Genomic DNA, 27,870 nt, shown 5'->3' on the forward strand with positions numbered 1-27,870 from the left:
TGTGGTTAACTAATAATGTAGTTTATGTGTGTTCAAAAAAATATAATTTTTCAGTTATTTCAGTACATATTACCTAAAAATGCCCAAATTGTAGGATGTGTTACTTGAAAAGTAAGCCTTAATTTGTTGAGGAAAGACTCAATATTATTATCTGTCCTAAAAACTTTTTTATACACAGAAAGTACTTCAGCTCCTACATTTCTTAACCAATATCTACATAACAAATGAAAAATGAATTACATTTATTTGTTTAATGAAAATAGAATATTTTTATATTTATATTGTCTAAATCTATCTACTAAATAATGTATAGTAAGATAAGCATCAATCAAGTAATCTAATATTGAATTTGCAAATTTAGTATAGAAAACTCCTTCAACACTTAATGTTTAAGTATAATAACACTGTTCAATATTTAACTTTAAAATCCATCAAATAATAAATACAGTTTCAATATTATTAATAATTCTATCTGTCCAGCTCGGCGTTGCCCATGCCAAGGATTTACGGACTACGGTCGCCTGTTTAAAATACCAACTTCATATGAAATCAACTTTGTTTAATTCGTTATTTAATATTCAGTGTAATATAGGTAGTGATCAAAACATAAAAAATGTAATAGATCATCTTGAAAGATTTCTTAGAACAGTTAGAACACATTTACATCATGGTACGAAGGTACCGCGAAAATAACAAGGCTCGACCTATCATTATTTAGGCTCTACGTTGATCAGTTATCATATACGTTCAATATCATACTATAATTACATTATAGCCATCCCGCTTAGCATTCCTGGCGAGACACGCTTGTGATTATGTGAGCAGTATATTTATGGATTAGAAATCCACCCCGTGATAGGTGCGTACGTAATTACGAATGTTTTATTAACATGTTGGGTGCCACGGTGTTAATCACTTAATCATTTGATCATGGTAATAACTAATAAGTATTCTGTTAAGAATACAAAGAAAATTATGATGAATGTTTCAAATCACTTTTGAAACACTGCGTAATTGACATTGAAGCTGATGACTTTTCGGCTTTGGGAGAATTTACATTACAGAAAGAACAAATAAAAACAAAACCCACAAAATATGTTGAAACTGGTTTAGCTGAATGTAATGCAAACCATATATAGGTACTTCAATATAAGATTTTTCATTATTTTAGCTTCTTTGCCAGTTACTATTGTCTATTTACACTCGTGAAAGATTATTTTCGACGCTTAGACGGTTGAAAACGTATCCGGCGAATAAATACTATAAATGAAAATCGACGTAACGGGTTAACATTATTGAACATTCACCGTGACATAGAAGTGACTGTTGAGGAAGTTATAGAAAATATGGCTAGAAAGAATCGCCGAATAACATTGATATAAATACTATTGTTAATATTTGCATAACAAAATTTTTTTTGAAAAAGTAAAACAATTTATTTTAAATAAATATTTAGAAGTTAAAAGCATATTATAATTTATTAAGACAATTTATGACCACATTGTGGGGAGTGTGAAATCCTTCACAAGTTACATTTTATAGCAGAAAAAACAACCCCTAAGAAAATCTTGCCTACGCCACTGCTTGACTATTTGAGTATTTTTCAAAAAAAAATATCTCTATTTTATATAAGATAACATATAATTATAAGTTTCATATGTTTAAAATTATATTCAAATAATTAACATAGGTAATGAATGAGGTTTATTTGATAATATTAAATCCAGTTTTGCACGTTCCAGAATTGTACCGTCCAATTTGAAACGTCCAGGTTTTTAATTTCCAGGTTTATACGTGGACCGACCCAATTGTGATATACTTACAATAGTATTAGTATACTAGTAACTTATTTTGTAGACAAAAATATTAATTTCCTTATACATGAAATAGATTACAATTACATGTATTTACATATTTTAATTTTGGCAGATTCACGTTAAAAGAATTGTAGAGCCTATCTACTGGGTACCTACTGCACTGGTATAAATATATGTACAATTTTTATTTTCAACATCATTATTTGTTTTGTTTCTCAACATTTGTTTTCATATTCAGTCAAATCTTGTGATGAACTTAAGTTAACTATGTACTTCTTGTACAAATATCCAAAGATAAATTTTAGTAGAAGACTGGTAAGAAAGTATAGTTCTAATCAATTTTTGTAATAAATTGTGGTATCATATTAACTATTTTCATAATCAGTTAGGCATCGATGATAAATTTACTACAACTTTGCAATAAGTATGGAATCTAATGGATTTGGTAAGAACTTCATGATATTAAAAATTTGACTTAAAATTTTTTAAGATATTAAAGTTTATGTTTTAAAAAAAAATTAATTAACTATAGAATTTTTTATTTTTATTTTTTGAGCACCTATGTAACGAATTATGGAGTTTCGATTTTTAATTGTATTAATTGTATTTGTGCTTTTGCATTTTAAAAAACTCACCTGATACAAACCAACTTTTTTCTATTCAATACTATAATTTTCTTGTAGGGGTCTTTTATTTTGCATTGTATAATTGCATATTAGAATATTTTTGAAGAATTAAGATTATAAACTATTGTTGCATCAATTATATTTCATTATACATGTATCCTTTATTAAATGCTTTAAATTAAAAAGTGGTTATTTTTAACCTATAATTTATGGATCCAGGGACGGCCTCAGGGAAGTAGTTCACTAGGTGCAAAACACTTTAAGAGTCAATATAGCATAGCGACCAGCATCCCCCTAACTCTAAATGAATGACATCTTTGTACACCAATGATGAGTATGACAAGATACATTTAAAACACAACTAGTTTTATGTTTGATATATTAGTTCTAGTAAAAATGTATTTACTTATTTACATTTTATATAATCTGTGATAATAATATCATCAAAAAAATAACAAATAGTATTATTATATATTATAGTCCTTTATTTTTTTATCATGTTTCTTTTTTTACAAAATGTGTTCAAGGTTCGTTCCGCGTACATTTTAACAACAGCTCTTCCGTACTTCAGTACTAATATAATATAATATATGTTCATTATTTATATATAGAAAATAGATAATGTTAATTAATAGTTTTCGTAGAACAGTTTTTTTCCGTATTATAATATTTCAAAATCTTCTGTACGAGTATACATTTTTTTTTTTTGCACGCACGCGCCAATAGGTTTTCTCGTCTTTGATTACATATCAAAACAAATTATCTAGTGTAACGTCTAGACACAACAACGCGGTCATATGTAGAAAAAAAAACAATATTTTATTTATGTCGTAGAACATCATAATTGAATAGGTGTTTGAAAAAAAAAAAACATAATGTTAAGAATTTTTTTTCCTGTGTACAATCGATGGACATCGGTTTTTAATTCACCGCTGCAACGAATGTGATAATATATTAATTTAATATATTTTCATCCGCCTTTTATATAATTCTCATCGCTTCAGTCTCATTGAGGAGTTAATGCGCACCCAATTGAAAAAAAAAAATTTTAAAAATACCATCATTGTTGCAATTTACTGTGCATCTAGCAACATTATTACTATAGTAGTTCCAATTAATATATTAAAGACCTTAACATGTCGTGGGTATTCACTATCAAGATTACAGCAGCTTTCTGCATTCTTATATCATACTCGGCAAACGTTAACGACTGTATACCTACTACAATAAAATTATTATCGTCTAAACACTCTAAACTGTCTACACAATATTTTACAAATGCGTCACGCTAGAATATACATTCAAAAATAAGTAAATATATTATAATCGTGATCTACAAAAGTACAAATTTTTTTTCGAGTACCTACTATAATTATTAATATTATTATTATTAGTAATAGTAATAGTAGTAGTAGTAGTAGTAGTAGTAGTAGTAGTAGTATTATAACTATATTTTATTACTATAAACCCGAATTGTAGCTAATATCAAAATTTCGTAAAAAAAAAAGCGCAACTAAAGAATGTACTTGACGTATTTATATACATGTAAAAAATATAATATAGTAACAAAAAAGTACAAAAAAATTCTAAATACCGCTGATACTTGTATAGAACGATTTTTTTTTTATCCAGAATATTAGCATTCTAAAAAAACTACACAGGTTACATACAATGATACACAGTTGAGAGTATTAACGTGTTACTTGAGACAATATCAAACCTTTGTAATATAAACAAATTTTTTTATACAAATTTTTTTAAGTATAAAAAGAAAAATGGCAGTGACATGTGAGATTTAACTGCACAAGTGCGCTGAAATACGGCATAATCGTTTCGAAGGGCAGTGAATTTAGAAATCCTATGCGTGATAAAACGTCTAAGTTAAAATTAACTCATTTAAATATTTTATATTTACTTTTATACAGATATGATAAAATTAAACGGTACACCCCAAAGTTACCAGTACGCACAAAATCAAACGAGTTACATTTTAAACATAAACTGTGTCATTGGTGCAGAATGCAGTTCACAACAGTGGTCATTAAGAGATTCTTAAATATAGGAGTTTAATGTTTGACCTTTAGGTACTTGCTACAAATTAAGGCCACTTTTTTAACTTGCATAAAATAAACATATTCTGATGGAATACAATATTTGAAATCATTGTTATTTTATAAAAAAAATAGAATACCGAAGATTTGGAACCAAACGTGAGGCTGTTGTACGTAACACATAATTTTTAACATTGGATTCTTATATTTTCTATGGTCAAATTAATATTTTTATGACAATTCACAATCTTATATCTATAAAAAAAGAACAAGATCATTTTTCAATGGTATTTTTAAAAAAAAAAATTGTTTACAAAAAAAAATATTAAAATTACACTCAATTTTCTAAGAATTAACATTTGCACAAACGTAATCATAAAAATGTACATAACATTATAAATATATAATTGTATTAAAACTGACAAGTGGCGGTTTTTTTCTGCGTTTACAAGTGAAATTGTTTTTACTAAAGATATCAACTCAAATAAATAGAATGTAAAAAACATCATTTCATCTACAAATTATATAAACTATTTATCTCTTAAAAATATTATAATATCAGGTAGGAATTTCCAAATTGAATGGGTCGGTAAAGAGCTTTTTATTAACACATTTAACTATTCCTCTCAGTAATCTAATTTTTTCTTTGTGTTGTTAAAATAAATTACAATATTAAGGAAATATAACAGTGGGTACCTTCAACTAGTAGATTATGTCTTAGAGTGTACTTGAATGCTATTTCAAACAAAACAAATCTTGATACAGACAGACATAAAGAGAGGAAAAACAAAACAAAATTAACTTGAGTTGTTAAAATACATATTACATTGTTTAAAAAAAAATGTATCTGATCTTAAAAATGTTCACTATATATTTTGTGATAAATAACTGATATCTAGTAGGGAGTAATAATATAGAAAACAACACCAAGTACACACTAATTTATAAATATTTTAATTATTCCATCTACTTAAAAACAATCAATTACACTTATGACCCAAGAAATTATGGTATTTAATCAATTTATATAAAATTATATACCACCAGATAATTCCTTTTCCATGAAAACAAAACTATGGACAACATTTAATAAACTTGATAACTATTGCACTGGTAGGATACATCAATTTGGTTTTACTGACAATAACAAAAAACAACATAAAAAAAAGAATATAATATATGGTTATAAGAGTAAAGAAAAATGTATGAGTATCTATCATACTGAAATTGTAATTTTAAAAGCTATCATTAAAGCTATTGAACCAAACCAAAAATGTTCTGAATTAATATTAAATGAAAACAAAAAAAAATAAATAAAAAAGGAAAACGATAACCGGCCTAAAAGTTATTGATCATTAAGAAAGAAATCAGTAAAGCAATTAGAAGACAATTGGTCTAAAATATTAATAATAATAAAATAATATAAATATCTAAACGTTGATGTTTACAGTCTTCATCTCAATACACACACAAACACACATTAATAATAGCTATTTTAATTTCCTATTTATAATTTTGTTTTTGTACTTAAAATATATAGAATTTCATCTAATTAAAACTGTTTCTAATATTTTGTAATTAAATACACTTGCTATAAAATACTTTCCATTAACAGAATTGTTTATTTAGGTTTTGAAAGCATAACAATAATAAGTAATAAAAAAAAAATAATAATATTATAATTATGTACATAAAAGAGTGCCACATTTACCTAAAGCCCTGAACCTATGTTTGTACACGTTTACATCAAACGTCCTATGATTATTAACTAATAGATGTTAGTATACACAATATATTTTTTATCATATTATACAATTTATTATAAACTAATATCACAGTTTCGCGAATAGAAATGATGTTTCTTACATTTCATATAAAAAAAAAAATATATTTATATAAATTTGTTATAATAAAATTAATTGGCTTATTGATAAACATTTATAAATAAATATATATATATAAATATATATATATTTATAAACATATAATTTTAAAAAGAAAAAATCCAACACGCAGGTACAAAACATACAGTCTCAAAAACCACACGAGGATAACAGAGAAACAATATAGCACCCTCATAGTTAAAAATTCTTAGTTAAAAACAAATTCTGATTAACAGTACTGTCTTAATTTAGGAGTGAATTCAAACATACTAATACAAAATCAAAGAGTGCTAACATTTTCCTATCCTTGTGTTTAAAAACAACTCCTAATTTACCTACAGTTTCAAACTTTAAATATTTAGCTATTTTTAAGCACATTTAAGACAACACATAAACTAATATTATTACCTGACATGCTAGACAGATAGTTAATTTTAAATATGTCTATTTTTTAAGATTAGTAAACTGTAATTAAATAGTCATCCAAGAAGTAGAACAATAGCAAATTGATGTTCAAAGCTACACATATTTGCCAAGTGGTTGTCAGGAGTCTGAACGAACAAAAAATATTGACAGTCTTCAAAATAATACCAAGTGACACTAATGGTGTGACCAGGTACAAGGTAACTAGCTGAAGCAATTTACTATGGCATGACATCCCATATTTCGGCCAAGAATGGGGGTACTACTCTGTTTTTCAGTTTCAGTGTCATACATAGCTCAGAGTTTTCATTGCCTAATGTGCGCAATTCTGTAAGTACTGAGAGAAGTCGCGCATATCGTACAGTTGCTGTGTCACGGTCTCGATTATCTACATAAGCTTTTAAGGACTCTAGGTAGATTTCTTGGATTTTCTCCACTTTCCAACCATCTAGTAAATTTGGCCTACCTAAAAATTTGTTAAAAAAAAAAATTAATAAAAATCTATAATTACACTGAAAATATTATGCTATAGGTTAATTATAATTTATAAATTATTAAAATATAATTACTCGAAAATATGACGATGGCGGTCAATAAGGCATATTCTGCGTTATCCACCTTCATATTGTACATAAACCGACTGAATGACAGTTGGTTTTCAATGGCATCTCCCAATCCAGCTTTGTTATATGAATCAGCTGAAAATGGCTGGTTGTTAGCAAACACTATTGAGTCAGTGGTGATGTCATACTTCCTTGCTACCCTGAACATCATAGCTTCACTTGAGCAAGCCTATTTTTACAAAATAAATTAATAACACGAAGACAATCATACAGAAAAAATGTATTCATCATGTAAAATAATTACCTTGAGTAAAGTGATTTGATCTTCTCTTACAAGTTTATCGAAACCTGGTAATCGTTTGGCAAACTCAACAATCAGTTGAACTGTGAGTATTGTCATCTCAGTGATGATTCGATATGTGGTGTCACTTTGTTTTTCTTCATCATATTCATCCATATTTTGCTATGAAAATTAATTAAATAATTAGTAACAATTATTGATGTGGATTGTGGATATATTTTTTAATCAAGTAATTACATTATTTATTGTTAAACGTTTCATGTCTTTTTCACTAGGAGCTTCATATTGATCCTGGAAATAGACAAGTCGGTGGATCAGTTCTTTTTGTTCAGAACTCAAAGGTTTCACGTAAGGTACAGTCGGCATAGGTGTGCCCATTATCATTGGTTCACCACATTCAATCTAAGAGAAAAACAAAAATTATAGATACAATTATGAAATAATTTTATAGAAGTGATTATGATAATAATTACCTTCATCTCTGTAGGTTCTATTTTTATTATTTCAGGAGAAATGTCTGTAGTAGAATTTGGTTTATCTTTTTCTCGTTGAGCTTTTTTCTCCTTTCTTTTTACTGCGCATTGAACTTCAGGTACAACACCTAAAAACAATATCATATTTAAAAACTATGCATAAATATCTGAAGTAAGATGGTAATTATTTGATTTCATTTTAAGGTATAACTAAACAAATATTCGTGGGTCAAAAAACAACATGTTGTGGCACACTACAATTCAAAACAATTAAAATTGTATGTTTATTACTTATTAGTTATTAGTATACATTTTAATAGAATATTAATGACCTATTACATTTATTCAATGCGCAATTTATAGATGTAATATGTTAATATTACCTTGAAACAATGAATGAAAATATTGTAACAACTTTAAAAGATTTATTTGATAAATATTTATATAAATACCGAATTGCCCATTAAAATAATGGACTTCACTCGAAGGCATAATGTCTAATTAATGATTATTATAACGTGCAAACGCTTCAAAACGTTAAAACACACTCCTGCATTATCTAGTATAATCATTAAAAAAAAAACTATAAAAACAACATTTACAATTAAATGAGTAAAAAAAAATACTTGTATTATAGCAGGACCTAATAAAAGTCGAACAAGATTTGTATTACATAACATTTAATTTTAAGATACTATTAATAGCAGTGCAACACATTCAAATAATACCTAAACATAAACATTATAATGTATACGATCTAACTTCTAAGGTGTGCTGAGTGTGTCGACTATGATAATTAGTGTAAACTCGTCAACATTTAGAGAAAAAGCTCATAAAAATTAATAAAAAATATTATTTGTTAAACGTTAGAAATATGTTCTAAAATGACCAATTAATCGAAAAATGTATGATTATTATTACACGGAGTACGTGAAAAATCGTAAAAGACGATTTGGTTTTAACCATTCACCCCAGTGAACGTTTCGAAATAAAAATAACATTTTCGTATAACACTAGGGAGTCACGAAATCAATAAAGTTGAAGTCGCTCCGATAACACGCATTAAATGGCGACAGATGAGTGTCTGTGCGTGTGCGGCCATGTCGAAAACGGCAGATAGGTCGCATGCATACCACACCGGACTAGTGAAGAGCATTTATTTAGTACCGTCGTCGGACACGGTAAAATGCACAAATTAATCAAGCACGCGCCAGGTAGTAGTAGTATGGCAACACGAAACGCGTTTTGTGAACCTCTACGTGTTTTGCCTTTGAAATTCATTTATTATTCAAGATACAATAATTCAAGACCCACCGTAATTTAGTATGCGGTGTGAAATCGCGAGTAAAAATGCTGAGCGAGTCGATCGATATCAGTGTAATAATATAGTATAATAACGGCGTAAAAAGGTCAACGTACCTACCATCAAAAAAAAAAAAGCTCGCTATAGTGCCATAACTACCACAGCCGGTCAAGGTTGCTTACACGACTACCTATTATAACGAGGGCGCGGGGATTTGGTCAAGTTCGATTTTCTGTCATCGTTTACCGAGTGAATATTCAAATCCTCGGTATTGCGGATACGTGCCGTCCGAACACGCATGCCACGAGGACTTGGCGTCATAATATTTTATGCAGCAATCGTAGCTAGTAATATTTTTCGATTGTAAATTATACGAGTATTGGTGTTCTAATAGTGGTAACTGGTGATCTCTATGTTTATTGCGGTTAGAACCGAACTCGCCAAATCACCACACAGTCTTGGCCATTCCCCCTCTCCCCCACACAAACACACACGCATACACACTTACACAACAATCAATAGTCGACGGACAAAAATCGAACAAATCGACGATATGTGGAAATCTTATTATGCCTATAAGTACCACAGGAAAAAAAGAAAACTTCTGATCGTCCACGTTGCTGCAGACATTGCTGCTTTGTGTAAGATAACAATACACCAACCTATAAGGCTGCTGACCTCCATTCAAGTCTCATGGAATTCGACGAAAACTATTATTTTGTTAAACAAATATTACCGAAATTGTATGATCAAGATTTTGGGTGACTATGTCTGTACACAATTTGTCCAACGAATTTTATTAAAAAATGTTGATTGAAGTTTCAAATTTAAAAATAATAAAAAGTTTTTAATATACAACCTGTTCCATTCTCAAAAGTGCCCAAAACATTTTTAGTTTTTTCAATGTCACCTAAGAAATATGTTCTAAAAATAAAAGTCACTAATTGTACATAATATTGATAAATACAATATGGTCTTGTGGTAATTTCCTCATTTCTTGGCCCCACTCAAAATATAAAAATGTTTGTTCTATACACACAATTAAAACTTATAAAATGATCCATTAATTATCTCTTTAAACTAATCGCGGCTATACAATACTATGTAATATGTATACTGTATAGTATATATACGTGTTTTCATGAAAGTATGTAATATTTTTTATAGTTAAATGTCCGTGACTCCGTGTTATTATGAGTTATGTTATGTTATGGTTATTCGACTGTGAAGTTGTACTATACCTAATACCTATATGAATAGGTACCATATTTAACGAGACAATGTACTTGATTGTATGGCCATTAATTATGTAGAAATTAATAATAATAATATATTTTATTAAATAAACGTTTGTAAAATTATTTAATTCAGAACTTATTTTCAGTATTTATTCTGGGCTACGTAGTTTGTCACGCCCTTAACTCAACATTCCTAACACATTTTCCAAACATAACATAATATTATAATTAGAAAAAACAATTCAAGTAACGCAATGGCCACCGAAGAAGGAATTGTATTTTTGTAATAATAATGTATTATTATAAAATTTTGGTTCAAATATTCGTGGTATATAATTTATTTTAGTAAAATATAATATGATTATCAATAGATTGTCAATATGCATTCAAATTGCGGGTTATAATTATTTTTGTACTAAATAACGGTGAACTCTACTAAAAAAGTATCGATGTCGAAATTTCGTGAGAAATCAAAAATATAATTTAATTTTAGATCTTTTGAATAAATCTCTAAATATTATTTATAAATAATCAACGTAAAGTTATCGTTTAAAATTCCATATATTTTTAATAACGTCATACTAATTCACAATAGTAGATTTCAGGAGAAAAAATATATTTCAAGTGGCACTTTTGCAGAGTATGATTCTAGATTCAATGCAAACACCAAGAACAAATCTAAAAAAAACTCAAAAATGGGTGATGGGATCATGCAACTAGCAAATACCGATTTTGTACTTATTGGTCAGATTTATTGTATTAGTTATGATCTTGTGTGATACATATAAATTAAGATTTTGATAATATAAATACAAATTTAAAACCAGTGCCTAAACATGCCATAACATAAAATTAACGTGAAATTGAGGACCAAAATTGCGTATTTCCTGTGAAATCCAGGAAACCAAACTATTACTACATTTTAATCTACATACATTTAATACCAGCGAGTGTACCTATATTATAGACTTGTTTTATGTTAGGTATACTCAAGCAGTCTGGAAAAATTCGACATATTTTGTTTTTCTGTATAAGTTTATCAGTTTCCTATTTTATTATAAATACACGAATAGTGTAACGCTTACATTCAGGCCTCATGCCGACGGTCAGGCATTTTTTCAGCCGGCACTCCTGGCACTTCCGCCTCATGTACATGTCGATTTCGCAATTGTTGCCGTACTTGCACTGGTACACGGCGTTCTTGGTGATGCTCCTCCGGAAGAACCCCTTGCATCCTTCGCATGTGAGAGCGTTGTAATGGTAACCGGACGACCGGTCGCCACACACCAGGCACAGCTCTTCGGGAGGTCGGTTGTTCAGCACATTGCCACCAACGCCACCCCCGGGGCCCGATGCCGAGGTGTTGACGACACCGGTCGAGGGCGTGTGGTTGAGTTTCTTCTTCTTCAACCCATCCGAATGGCTGCTGACTCCCGACAGGCTGTTTGGCGGAGACAACTCTTCTTTGACTGCACATGGAAGAAGAAGAAACAACAACGGTTAAACAAAAACGAAAACATTATTGCATATACCAATATAATACGATATAACGCATAAACATGGTATATTATTACAGTATAATTTGTAGGTACCTATATAATATTATATGTTTTACTTTCGTCTCGGGCGAGTGGTGGAAAGGGGCCGGGGTGTGGGAGAAGAGGAAGTAAACAGAACCCGAAAACCAGTTTGGGAACGACCGACACCGTCGTGGAGTGGACGAACCCAGTGACCTTGTGATCGAGAACGAAATATACCTATATATTATTATTATTATTATACACAAATCTTTTCCCTCCAAAAATCTTTTCGAATACCTATATTATGTTATTATAATATATATATATATATTTGTTGTATACAATATAATAACATAATAATACCATGTGCGGCATTGCGTCACGCGGGGTTAATGCCCCTCGAATCGGATAGTATCGTGTCGTTGTAAATGTTTTGTCGCTGAGCAGTGCGTTTTCGAACGGTGTCCATCATAATAATATTATTTATTAGAATGACGACTGCGACCTGCACAGCCGAGACGTGGGCCCAAGTAACCCGCAGCAGAGGAACCACCGCTGACGAGGAAGGCCTGGTTGACTCGTTTACACGGGGCCCGTATAATAATGCGGGCGATGTTGTAATCAGCGGTAAACTACGTTTAAAAAACCGCCAAAAAACATCTTTTTCGTTTTACCATCATATATGATTTTGTTTTGTTATATTCCTGGTTAAAAATAAAACATTTCTAGTGAAATCAACGAGAAATTGTTTAAAATCTACGATTAACACCATTTGGCTACTATAATGTACATTTTTTGTATCTTTATACCTTATTGCTATTTTTCTCATTCAACCGAAATCTGAAAACGGACATGATCAAGCCTATACAAGGCGACGTCAAAACTGACCGGATGAGTAAATAGTAATAATAATATATAATATACGAGTTTTTTTTTTTATTATTATTATTATTCCAAAGAAAAATCGCTCGACGACGACGACGATGTTCAAGGCCGTCCGCGTTTCGCAACAGTCGCCGACACGACGGACGCACTCTCGCAATAGTAATAAGTATAATAATATATAATATTATATATAGAAATAGAAACGAATAGATATCGCGAGCGTACACACAGCATTTCTGCCTTATTGTTGTATGGTTAGTAGGAAAAAAAAATATAAATCCTGAGAGATTAATTGCTTTCGTGTGTGCGTTGTTTTTAAACGTCTGGCGAGATGCGCATTTTTTTCTTCCCCCCACGACCTAGCCCAACAGAAATTCTCGAGAGACCTCGCACACGACACGCACACACACATTTACATAAAAATAAATAAAAACGAGCGCATTCCGATGATAAATCGATCGGATAAGTCGCATGTACGAGCGTGTGGATTGTATACAAAACAACCAACCCGAGAAACGACCACCGCCACCGATGATGTCGGAGGAGCTAAGGAGCGAACATGAATTTGAAATAAAATTCGCGTATAGCTACTCACATATTTCGTTCACGGTTTTCGCGCACACCGGACGTACTCCGTAGAGGTACTGGGACAGATGTTAATTATTCGACGTTAAAACCAAATGAATATTCATCAAACGCGCAGCTCTCCACACACCGGTGCACCGGTGGCAAATGGAATATATTTCGCACTAATTACCGGAACCACCGCGGTACGTAAGCATGACCGCGGCGGAGGCGTCGCCACAGAGTACGCAAACGTCGACGACGCTCGATTTTTGGGTTTCCGATGCGCGAAAACGATATTTAAATTTCTGCGACTCGGCTCGACTACAACTGCAGCAGGGAGAAGACAATCTTTTTAGACCGGTTTATCGAGTGTAAATCTCTCTATCTCTGTACGCACATATTATAATATTTAAAGCATATATATATTATATACACTCACACACGATAATAATGATAAAATAATACAGCATCGTCGGCGGCCTATTGTATGAAAAAAATCGATCTCGAACGCCACAGGAACGAAACGCTATTATTTCGTATCATATTGTGTGTATAATAATATATTGAGTCCCAAGTACGCGCGCGATGCACAGCAGTTGCAGAGGTAATAATAATAATAGTAATAATATGTGCTCGGTGATGGAGTGCGGCACTGCGGCGGCGAAGAAGAATTCGAGGAACTGAAACCGGTTAACGACAACGACGACGACGATTGTGTATTGTGTGCGCGCAAAGAATGAAAAGCTGAAAGTAGTAATGCGCTCGTTAAAATAAAAAAATAAAACATTTTTACGATAGTGTTTACGGTGTTGAGGGAAGCGAGAAAAAGTGGAAAACTAACGTCACCGCCGTCGTTATAACCGATACGAAACAACGTCGACAAAAACGAAGGGAAAAAATCGAAAGCTTTTGACGGAAATTCGACTCGCAGTTACGTGCTAGTGTTTTACATTTTACGTATACATGACATTGACGACGGAAACGGTTGTGCGCACATTACATTATTCGTTCGCCGGGTAATCTGTGCGGTCGGCAAGCGGAACAGATGACGACGTATGAAGTGAGTAAAAAACAGACTCGAAGCCCGTGAAGGCCGTAGAATCAGAAAACCGCGAAGATCTGCGGTCTAGATAACAACCAGAACGAAAGACAAAAATGGAAAACAAGATTGGTTTTTTCTTTTATCATTGTTGTTATTACATAGTTTTCCGTCATAATAAGTTTTTTTTCTCTCAATATAATATTCTCGGCAGTCGGCAGTACTCGGCACACGTATAACAAGTAATAACACATTTTCAGTACTTGTACATTTACCAGCAGAAGTTTTAACTACAATAATATACGGGTGGAACTGGGAGAGTCTAAAAATCTAAAAATACAAATTATTTAGTTCACACAATCACTATTTTAAAATGGGTATAATTAAAATATATACCTGGTATTTAATTTTCTTATACAATATTATACTTTGATTGAATAAACTATAGGTAATAAATATTATTATTTATTAATCACAATATTATCACATAATATCATTATATAAATAAATTTTTAATTTTGTGAATTAAATCATTTCTATTTTTGGATTTTTTTTTGAAAACGTGCTCGGGCTTACCGGGTAGTAGTAAACGAGTTTTTTTCAGACAGAGCTTCGTCTGGAATTCAACAGGGAGATAGTGTGGAAAATGAGGTGACAATTTTCAAAATAATAGGTTTTAATGGTCACGCGGCTACAAAGGTGCTGGATGTAGTGGCGGCGGAGGATTTTAATAGTGAAAATCAAAGTAATCGCTAAACTGCGGTTTTGTGGAGGGCACACGGCCAAAGGTAGTAAGAGTTATACACGCAAAAGTACACACACTGTGATACACACTAAGACTCTGCACTTTGTGGGAGATATCCATACGTAGACCAATGAAAAAAAATAATAATAATATGTTAATCGTTATAATTATTGCCGTCTATAAGTATATTTTCTCAGTTGGACGGCGGTGATAATAATATCCGTTTTAAACGTGTACACGCGTATTAATACTAAAGGCACGTGCATTCGGCAGAACTGAAAGACGACTAAGGTTCATTCCTACTGCCACGGTCAAGTGAACACTGATTATTATTATTATTATTGTTGTTGTTGTTGCTGCTGGTGATGTCATGTTGCTCGCCATGGTGAGAATCTTCAGAAACGTAAAAAAAAAAACTTCCGAATGTGTATAAAGTATAATATATTATTCGCAATAACATATAGAAATAATGAACAGAAAAATAATTAACGTGCAGGTAAAATCGGCGGTGCGAGTAAGAACAATGCTTACGTAAACGTATCCGTATGAACGGCGTATCTACAGGGCACTCTCAGCAATTATAAGCTTTAGCCTTTTTTATAAACTCGACAATATACGCAATATATATTATAAAAAATAAATTATACAATTATTTCGGTTTAGGATTTCAACAGGCGCCAAACAATGTAAGTACCTATATAATACATATTAATATTAATATAAAAAGTATGATAATATAAACTATTAACTAATTCATTAAATTCACTTTTCGGATCAGTAGGTTTTTAAAAAACAATTTTAAGTCTTACGTCGTTGACTAATGTTGATATAACGATTGGCTGTATTCGCACGACCCGTATTCACCGTCGATTTTTTTCAGTTTGATAAAGTAATATATTATTACTATCACCCGAATACGCATGACTGACAATCATTTATCGATTCTAACGTGTGGTGTTAACAATATGAATTTGTAAGTACTTTAAATGGCATTTATTCATTTTTTTTTTTTGCGAGTACAAGGTTGAACAAAATTAATATTCGAATTTTAACTCTCGTATTAAGTCGTATTAAACAGTATATCAACGTAAAATGTGTATGCAGACTCGGGGCTATTGAACGCTATAATAATATTAACTCATACACATTAATTTAACACTAAAATATATAGGCAGTACATTATAAGGTACATAGTTAATTATACATTTTATTACATAATAAGATAATTTTATACTCTTCTAAAAGTAATAAACAGGGCTTGTAATTGACTTGTAATTCGATAAATATTAAAAGAAGTTTATACTTAGATACCTAATTAAAAATATTTATTGGAGCGCTTTAATATGCAACAAAAATGTTGAAAAAATAGACAAGTATGGTGTACCTATTTACTGTGAAAAACTCAAAATAAGTTGAAATTCCTAGACAAAACTAATTATATAATTCAATTTAAAACAAAAAAAAAAATTGTAACTAATGGCCATTATTGACGATGCTAATTAAGACCGACCATAAAAAATCTTTAAATTTATAAATATTTAATTTTCTGTTTATATGCCTATAAGTCTGTATCATTTTCTGTAAATTTGTAATCGCTTAAACTTTTATGGAATGTTCATAAAAGAGTCTAATATCGCTAAAATCACTAAGACAGTTTAATACCATAAAAACTCCTATAGACACAGATACACAACAAAAATGTCCCGTTTTACTTCATGGTGAACTGATACAAATTTATACTTCAGTATAACATTGTATATAGGTGACTCTGAGAAGTCTCAAAACAAAAATGCAAATTATATAAGTGATGAGCCGTAGCCTAAAAAATATTTGAGTTTTAGAGAAAAATACAATCGTAAAAAATAATACAATTGTTAATTAATAATGTAGTATTTCAAAGTACTCAACCGGATGAGCATAATGAATAATTGGAAACAAATTAACAATTGATCGGAAAACCTATCGTGACATAACGGTAAACATATTGTAGGATTTAACAAATTGCCCGAGCGGAAGGAAGTTGCACGAACGTGTTAAGAAATTTTGTCGCGTATTGGCGCACAACCAATGCACTTGTGATTTGTGACTCACAGCTCATAAGTGCGATTTAACTGAAATTATCGGAACCGGTTTATTAGGTATTCTTTTACAAAAAAAAAAACAATAGATTAAACTAAAATATTTTTTCAGGTGCATTAAAAATAGATACAAAATTAATAACCATAATAGCATATAATAAATTATATCAGTCATTGACACGAATTGTGATTTATTTTAGTAAACAATTTTTTTCGAACATATTAATTACTATAGCCTGTAGGACGTATAACATCCTCGGGACATAAAAATGTTAACGTAATTCATAACGAATTTATAATTCCACAACAAACATTAAAAATAATCTGGTGCTAATGATCATAACTCGCTAACGTAACAGCGATTGTTTAGATAAAACCCACGATAAATAAAACACACGCGGGAATATTACGCCTTAAAATGAATGACAGTCGACAGCTATACCAATAAAATACAATATTTTATTTTTACTGTGAGTAGAAGATTCCAATGCACTCAGGTAAGTAATAAAGTAAGTCTACTGACTACACCACACAAAATGAGCAGAATACCAGAATATCATATTATATAATTTATCAGTTTTAAAGCGATAGATAAGTATTGATTATACAACGATGTATGTTATTTTTATGTGTCCGTAATCACCTTCTGGAATAGTAAAAATGATTCAATTTCCTACTTAGCATCTTTTCTGGCAGGATAGTGAACCTAGATGGTACTATGAGGAGTAAAATCTCTCGATAGTTTTCAAAAGCTTATGGAAAAACATAAAACGAAAATCAAGGAAAACCAGTTTTCGAAAAATCGATTTTGATTTTTGGTGTCACCCAAATAACCTAGCTATTTAGAACATTATAAATTATTTTTCACTCGTTCAAAAAACTAGAAAATTTAATACGAGGTTCTTATATAATTTGTTATTAATGTAAATAAAAAAAATCTGATGGTAAATTCACAATCATTATTTATGGGCGTCTCAAAGTTAGAATTTTGATGAAAAAAGTTAGTACCTACTTGTCTACCTTTTTTATTTTATTTGGTAAATCTGAACACAAAATACTAAAATACCTGGACAAATAACCGCCAAAATATTATAACACTGCTGTATAATCCGTTCGTATGATCTGGCTGTGCATTCATTAGCCAAGTAATTTGGCACCATGTATAGTAGTACTAGTCGTTTCTCAATAATTGTTCGGACACAGGAAAAAAATTTGTTGTCTGGTACGGGGAGAAACGGGACATTTCGGATCACGAGTGTGTTTTTAATATATATATTATATACGAAAAAAAGGTAAAATAAAAAATATAATAAAACACGCGAAGAATTCAAGCGGATTTATTCGTGTGTGCGTTTATTGTGTCTGTGGGCCAAAACGTAGGCGTACTAGCTGTATAATGTATGTTCACAACGAGTTTGTTGTACGATCCTTCTCGAGATATTCCAACAACTTCACCATTTATTATATACGTCTGCAGTATGTAGCAAATAAGATTCAACTTTTTTTCGGTTTTTTTTTACACAGAATATAGCAGTCTCTTTCTGTAATTTGGTGACGACTCGCAGGGGCGGTGTTTATGTACTTAAAAAAACTCAATGGAAGATTAATTGTACATACATTTACAATAGGACGAGTTATTTTTTCAGCAACACTAAAAAAAACTATATATTGCATCGGTGGGGTGGTTATATTCCTGGAGTACAGATGACAGACCTGAGGGGAAACTTGAGCTGATGGAGTTTCGTTGAGTATTGCACACTCAGCCATATCGTATATTATGCAGTACACCTACAGATTTTTTTTCGTCAAATTTACCGAACCGTTTAACCATGTTTAGAGTCAAGATATTATATATATTATATACGAATCGAAACGAACATTTCTATTAACAGAACCAAACCGGTAATACTGGAGCAACAGTGGACATGTCGACATCATGGACGACGATAATAAATACATGACGAACGAACATAATATAATTACAATACATATAACCCCCACCAGTCGGTAATGAACAACTAACCCTGCTAGTCATCGTACTTTGAGAGCACACGATATCTATAAAAATAAATAAATAAACCTCGACCACTTGACGACTCGACAATTATTCCATTGGTACATAAACACAGGTGACCGCCATCATATACCTGTTGTTATCACGGGGACGGTGGACGAATTGTTGTTGTGCTGTGTCATGAACCGGTTCATGATGGTGTCCTGGTGGTACCGCTGCTGATGGTTGGTGTAGGTGGGCTGTTCTCCGAAGCTGTCATCGAGGTCCTGCAGGAACTCAAAGCTCTCCCGAGTCATCGGGCTATTGATGTTGGTGCTGAAGAAAGCGTTTATGAACATGCTGGTGGCCGAGAACCCGGTTGAGGCTGCTGCCGACGACGAGGAAGATGACGACGAGGTGACTTCGGACGACGAAGTCATGGCCCCGTCGTTCTGCGATGCGAGTCGCAACATGTCGCCGGGTCGGCTGGCTTACATGTGAATAGCAGCGGAGGCGCGGCCAACTTGTGGCCGTCGATCGGGGCTGCGCGGTCGACCGCGGGCGTACGACCAAATAACCAGGGTAGTAGTAGCTGTACTTCTGAAACGGGTTCGGAAACGTCCACTATATATACATATGTGTGTGTTTGTTTATGTGTATATCGTATATGTGATAAGACCCGTCAACGTGTTTCGCCACCGTTTTTCAGTTTTATACCAATAACTTCACCCAACTAAGACTTGTCATGAAATTATATTATTATTATAATTATGACTTCCAAACAGGGAGGAGGAGAATTCTGTACCGGAAATAAAACCTTAAGCCCATCTGGAGAGCGAATGGCATCCGTAGCCACCCTCCAGTTTTGTCCATCCCCGGACGGCGAGTAAAGATGATATTTAGTTGATTTTTTTTTTTTTTATTATTATTATTTATTCTACGACGTCGCTACGACGCAGCAGCAGCAGTAACGTCACGTGAATGTGTTTCTTATACTATACTATACTATATCATTACATTATACATTATTATAATATTATGTACGCGAGGGACCAGCAGCGATTTAATAATAAAGTGACGTCATTGCGCGCGCACAATAGAATCTTTTGTGCTCCGACGCTGGCCCATCAAATACGGTTTTTATTTTTCTCCGTACACCGCGATGTAACATAATAACATTATTATGTTATGCAGATGTCAGGACAATTGTCCGTACATATCTCAGCAGACGTTAAGCACACGCGATATTCTAAAATTCCTAAGTATGGGAAAGTACGTTCGTATACGAACGATCGACAGTTACGCCGCGAAATTGTTTTCGTTTCTAAAATCAGAGACAAGAACCTATTCGAAAACGCGCGAAGATAGCAATTCAATATAGTATATGTAAATGTGAAATATTATACGAGACGTACTTCGTATTGCTGAAAACGAAGTTGATAATATTAATCTATAAATGTTTTTTTTTTTCACAGACCCATTAAGCGCTCTAGCCGCTAAGCGATTATTTGTTTATCTGTAACACGCGTATGTATGTATGTATAATATTAAACTATAGGCGTAGGGTCGTTAATGTTGAGCCCGTCTGTGTGTCACATCGCGACGACTGTTCAAAAAAGTCCATTAAAAAAACCACATTCCACGCACGTTATATATACAGGTGCGATACGAGCGACGTCGTCTACAATGTCATCTTTATAGAAATCTATAATATGGTACCCACTACGACATATATGTGTATAATGTAAGCCTATATACATAATATGTATAATGCATTAACGTATACATTTACCCGCTTTTAATTAGTGTTCGATTTATGCGACGGAAGGTCTTATTTTGTTTTTTCCTCCCACCGTTCGAGTCGTCAAAAGTTTTTGACGTGGAGATAATGTGCTGCGCCTGATTTCCGATGTTTCTGGGAACGAATATCCGAAAACGGCTTTGAAACATGTTGTTTTTGATACAGGTAATCTCGGGTTGTCGTTTCGATATGTTATATTAGATTTTCCACTGCAAACGTAGTAGGATTTGAGCCGGGCGCTGAGATATAATAATATTTCTACTATCATCGATTTTTTTATCATCTTCGAGATTTTTGTTTAATCAACCGATACTAACACACTATCAGTAGGTATACATAATCGACAAGCAAAATAATTACAAGTGCAGTAATAAATTATTGTAAGGGCACAACTTGACTTTAAAAAACACACTTTATGATCGCAATATAAACACAGGTGCATTGACTAGATTGAGGGTTATTATGAACATTCGTTTAGAAAAACTCCGAAATAATGTTAATTATAGAAATCCAAAAATGTAACCCGTGTTTTTCCTAATCGTTGTGACGTATCTCAGCTCGGTCGTTATTAGAATTTTGTCTTTAGTCGCATACAATCTGGTATGTATAACATATCACCACGACACCCATTTCGTAAACCATAATTATATAAATAATATTCTCGTACCTCATACAGCTAGCCGTCCGCGAGCGAGACGACATGTATCGAAACAGAAATAAAATCAACACCGAACCGAAACACAAAAAGTTTTGTAAACTATTGACGCATACGAACACAAACGTAATAAAAATATTTAATCACACGCACACGTCTTAAAAACGATTAACTATGATATAATATCGGAAAGTATAAAACAAACAAAAAGCGTCGGAGAGGAAAAAATGACACACGCGGCGGCCGAGACTACGACGACGAGAGGAGACTTGAACGCGCGACGGGATGACACTGCCGGAACGATGAACTTGAACTGGCGGCTGCAGGTGAGAGAGAGTGCGACGTCCGGGCGGCGGCGGCATTGGCCTCCGATATCAACACAACACGCGAGTGCTGCCGCCGCCGTAGTCACGACCGCCGGGTGGGGATAAGTTCAGGGCCAACACTTTGCGCCCGCCCGCCCGCTCGATACACCTCCGCCCGCCCCCACTACCACTATACGAACGATGACGACTATACCAAGACTGTATTATTATTATACCGCGACCGCGGTCGACTATGTATAAAGCACAATAATATAGCATTATAATGTCGTAAAATCGTAAAATCGTAAAATCGTAAAATCGTAATGATTCAAAAAAAAATACGGCGAGCGAATCGACCGAAAATCAAGAAAATACAAAATGCCCCTACATTTAACGTTATACGTGTCTTAACGTCTTATGTTGATATTACGGCACAAGCGAGATTACACACTCTCTCGGCCACGACGTTTTCAAGTGAAAGTACTACTCTCTCCGCGGCGGCGTCAGCAACGACGACTACGACGTTTAAAAATGTTTTTTTTTATTTATCGTTTGTATATACCCGAAACCGGTGAACCCGTAGTTGTAGTATTATATATATAGTACCTTCGGGTGATCGCCGTCATCACAACACTGAACAGTACGCGTAGTACACAATCTCAAAATATATTTAATATACCTACGTCCGATAGGTAACCCGTTATAGTATATTATTATTTATTATATTATTGAGATGCACTTCAAATTCTTACTAGTTACCCTATACACGCATTATCCGTCCGTTCTACCCGTGACACCGTATTTTACGATACGGTTATTATACTCGACGTATGTGGAGAGAATAATTTACTACCTACCAAGCCGCAGCACGACCATTGTCGTACAGGAAAATCGTTGTTTTATTTTTTACACGATTAAAATAAAAATCGGTTCCAAGTAACGATCTTCGTTTTTGACAATATTTCTCAACGATATATCGTATAGAACGCGATGATATAGTTTATATTTTTTATTCGGCGAAACGCCAAATAGGTAGTAATCATGGTTTTTATATTATATGATAAACATGTCTTACGAAAAAGCAAAACGCATAATATAAACTTCTATATTACAGAATATAATATACGACGTGTGGGTACGTAAAAAGTTATAACATAATCGGATCACGTGGCCGATTGTCGGGAGATTTTTCAAACGTGGTCATACATTTTAATGTCTAAAGGGGTTAATATTAATTTTGTTCGTATCATACGAGAATGATTAATGGATATTATCTCATACTAGAAAACCCGTGACTAACGCACACGGTCCTCTTCTCTACATCACAAACGGTTCTCCTTCAGGATTTTTTTTAATATTAATATTATTGGATAGGACGGGAAGAGACATGTTGGTAGCGGTAGTTTCTATAGTTTACCTATAGAGTTTTATCGAAACGGTTTTCGTTTCTTCTGTATAATATATTATGCGTTTCGGTCAAATAAAGACAAACCCAAACAACAGCAGCGGCAAGGGATGGCCGCGGGCCGCGGCGGTGGGTTTCTTAAAAGCGGGTTTCAATGCACACCTTGCAGTGCGCGGGGTTAAAAGCCGAACTCCAGCAACCCCCACTAGGTACAGCAGGTGTTATACATTATACAACCCTCTCTCGGTATTCTCAACCCTTAGACATTCTTTACGACGTGCTTGTAATATAAGACACATGCGGTGAATAAAACTCGTTAAGCAATACGCGTTGCGTGAGTATGTGTATGTACAACAGGTATAGATAGGGAGAGAGAGAGAGAGAGAAGAACCAGTTTCATCTGTTGATTTTGCGTCTCTTCTTGCAGGTTTTAAAAAAAAGATTATTATAGTTATCAGGAGGGATATTAATATATAGTAGGTCCTCTATACTGCAGCACAACGGCTGTATACGCCGTCTGCGCACGACCTACGTTTCCCCGAGTTGGTTTTTTTTTTATATATTAACGATTTCAATTTACGAGCTTGGTCAAACCATCTGGAGATTGCGCGTACCTTACGATCGTAAAAGGGAATATCTGCGTTTATAAATGTGGAAATGAAATAGAAAAAAATATTCTGCGAATGCACACATTTATTGTACGCTGAGTCCGAGATACTTTAAGGTCTAATTACATGCTTATTGCTCGAAAAATAAAAATATACCCGTTTAAACTATAATACTATTTGTACGTGATGACTGATGAGGTAACGCGTTAAATACTGTAGTATTTATTATATTAGTATACCAGAATATCTGTATGTATCACAACTAAGGCTCAGATTCCAATGTATACTTGCATTTTTTTTGGGTCATAAATGCATATTTTAGAAAAAATGTATGGATTTAAAATCTAAGCCCTAATTATAACATTATTAATTCGCTTCTACTTATTATAGATCATATAATATACCTACATACGTATGCCACACTATACAGAATAAAGCCATTAATATGAATTCAATGGTAATTTCATCCAGTTAATATTTTACTCTTAAATTTAAACCGCAACAAAAATAATGACTTCAAAATGGAATTGTAATAAAAAAAAATAATAGTTATAGGAAAAGTAGGTATATCATTATTTTTTTATAAGACTACGAACCAATTCTCTTTGCATTGCTCGAACATTGTGGTTTAAATAAGAATTTGACATCTGATTACGCAATGCGTTTAATACTCAGTCTACATTATATTAACTTTTGCTAATATATGATGTCGAGCCTCAGACAAATCAGTAAAATACGTCCAAATTCTAACACGTATATAATATAGGTATGTACCACGATTTAAGATAGTATGGTTGCCCAACGAGCAATGATTCCTGCAGGTTCCAGCGTTCTTAGTGGACTTTTTTTTTTTATATTCATGCAAACATATTATTAAGGTCTGTTTTCTAATTACCAAATATTTTAAGTAAATAACAAAAAAAACCATAATTATTAATTACTATTTAATAAAAATAGCATTTTAACAAATTTTACCCTACCGCCGATAGCGCTGTAGATAAAAAAAGATCACCAAATCACGAGACTTTTGAATTCATATCGTCAGTATACAGTCGTATGTCGTATGCATATTTATAACAGACCGTTGGGCAATCATACTATCTTAAATCGTGATACGTGGCATGTACTTATGTAATGGAAACGTTTATATTATACATAATATACAGCTGGAGTAAAGCCGTAAAAGAAAAACAACTATAACCATGTGGCTTATACAATTTTAACGCATATTGTGTGCCAAAAAGTTCAAAATAAAATCGAAATAGAACAGGATAAGACACCTATAATTGTTATCCTAAATCTTAAAACGATATTCCGGTATCAGCCAAGTAATTCGAGCCAAGGAAATCAGAAAATGCGCCTAAAAAACGCAAACATAGGCAACACAACAGCGCAACACGGCCGCGCTGTCATTAACAACAATTTCATTCAAAACATTGTTCCCCTCGTGAACAATCTAGATGCCCGCTAGATGAAGATGGTTTCAGAAGAATTATTTCTACTCATATTAAAAATTACCCAAATTGTGATGACTGTTTCTAATGAAATTTATTTAAAAGCTCGGGCACGAAAAAAACAATTACGTTTTTTTCCTCCACATTTATGGTTTATACAGACTATAAATACGAGTTGAATATATGCGTGTTTTCGTGTGCACACCTTTACTAAAACTCGAAATCGATGTATATGGAGGACAACGAAGTATATTGCAACGATCGTGTTGTGACAAAACGCCCACGTCACAAAAACACGAACGGATAGCGATCGAACGAAGATAAAAAAAAATATAAAGTAATTAACGTGACAATAAATTGCACAATAAAAAAGCATAATGTGCAGGCAGCCAATTAATTCACCGGGTGTAATCACGACCGTCGGATTTAGATGCTTTATCGTCTCTATCGTATCATAACAAAAACGAACATCGAACACCGCAGGTAATTTGACCGCGTTTTCCACCAAGAAAAGACTCGAGATATTGAGCAGTGGATCTTCGTTCGATCGATTGAAAATGAGATTTTCTTTTCTTATTTCGAACTCGTAAATATGCACATATTATTATATATATATTATTCTTTGGCAACGTTTCACAAGCGTCGATAGGTTTTTGCGCCGCCGCCATGATTATTTTTTTTTCTGTTTGCTTGTCACGGATGCGTTAACGTCGTAATAATAACAATAATATAATATAAGCGCAACTCCCGCTGGCATTGTTATAACACGAGATATTTCGATCGATAACGTGGCGTTTTTTATGCGTTCAAATCTTTTCTCGGCCTCCGCCAAATATCGACGACGTCAAACGTTCTCCTCTCGGCGTCAAATCCGAACGCGGTAACCTTCAGAAAATTGCAGCATGTGCGCCCACCTGCACGACCATTAAGCGGCGTAGGTATTCCCATGAAATTATTATTATTTATTATCCATTAAAATTTGTCAAAAACAATTTTTTTTTACATCATACCACAGCAACACGTCGCACGCGCATAGAACATATATTTTTTCGCGGTCGGTTGTGTTTAACGTTTTTGTCGGTCCACGTCAGTCATATCGAACGAACGAAACGCCGTAATGATATTATATTGTACGACTGGAGCGTCTCAACAATGCGCGATATCTGTGCCCTGGGCCTCGGCGCCATTGTGCGGCGAGTGTGTTTGGTCCCGAGAAACTGTAATATTATACTATTATTGTGTTTATTGTAAAGAAACGACGCATACGACCGGAGGTATTTGTCCGCCCGCCTCCGGATGAACTTTTCGTCCGACCTGCTGCGCCGATCGACGGTGTAATAATATAATATACCTGGTAGTAGGTATCTATCGTCTAATATCGAAGACGAACTTCGCACGTGCCGAATTGTTCGTCGAGCAAAACATGACATCTCGGTCGCTCCGAAGTCGTCGAACGCAAATCGCCACAGTTATTAACCGGGTCACGCGGGTTACCTGGTTGGGCTGCTTACGTCAGATATGAAAAATATTATTAGCGATTTACCGACGGCTGCAGCAGCTGTAGTATGCTGTGTGCACACAACGCCGACGTTCAAATCACCGACGCGTTAAAAATACGCGTCCCGGCAAGAGAGATCGGCACAAACTAATAATCATAATAATAATAATAAATAATACGTTCATAACACACACCCCGAACGAGCGCGTGTCCGTTCCAAGGACAACCGCACACGCGATAATAATAACAACGCGTAAACATATTGCAGGACACATATATATGCCTACATAATAAATGTCTTATGTAGAGAGTGAGTCGGCGATGACTAAACGGAAAAATATTATTACGCATTATTAGGCCAGGCTGCAGGTATTATCACACGCTCCGTGATTCTCGACGTATACGCGTATAATAGTAATAATAATATAAGAACGACCACAGCTGCACAGTTGGCTGTTATTTCGTCGTTCGCCCGTGCTTTTGGTGATAGCTCCGTCCGCTTTTCGACTCTCCTCTCATTTTTTTTCTCTCTTCTCTTTTACTACTTGGTCATTTGTTACCGTAGCCACTCTTCTACCTCCGTTGTCTATTGACCGCCATTTCACACGGCTACTGCTGCAGTGTCGACCGTCACGGCCG

General features: G+C 33.4%; 1 protein-coding gene across 2 annotated transcripts in view; it reads right to left on the minus strand.

Moving 5' to 3' along the window:
• Positions 1 to 7,021: 7,021 nt before the first annotated feature.
• The window catches only part of LOC111037028 (ecdysone receptor-like), a 36,627-nt gene continuing 15,778 nt past the window's right edge, over positions 7,022 to 27,870 (minus strand). Inside the window, exons 1-7 of one of the 2 annotated variants that reach the window (XM_022319380.1) lie at positions 19,660 to 19,978; positions 11,764 to 12,147; positions 8,138 to 8,265; positions 7,902 to 8,066; positions 7,668 to 7,826; positions 7,370 to 7,592; positions 7,022 to 7,266 (exon numbers count right to left, since the gene is read on the minus strand). In XM_022319380.1, the coding sequence (XP_022175072.1) occupies positions 7,022 to 7,266; positions 7,370 to 7,592; positions 7,668 to 7,826; positions 7,902 to 8,066; positions 8,138 to 8,265; positions 11,764 to 12,147; positions 19,660 to 19,978 (1,623 nt within the window). Of the gene's footprint in view, positions 7,267 to 7,369; positions 7,593 to 7,667; positions 7,827 to 7,901; positions 8,067 to 8,137; positions 8,266 to 11,763; positions 12,148 to 19,659; positions 19,979 to 27,870 lie in introns of those variants that run through there. The other variant, XM_022319379.1, reaches the window with a different exon arrangement.

The sequence above is a fragment of the Myzus persicae genome, unplaced genomic scaffold (genome assembly GCF_001856785.1).
Source record: "Myzus persicae strain clone G006 unplaced genomic scaffold, MPER_G0061.0, whole genome shotgun sequence".
Lineage (NCBI taxonomy): Eukaryota > Metazoa > Arthropoda > Insecta > Hemiptera > Aphididae > Myzus > Myzus persicae.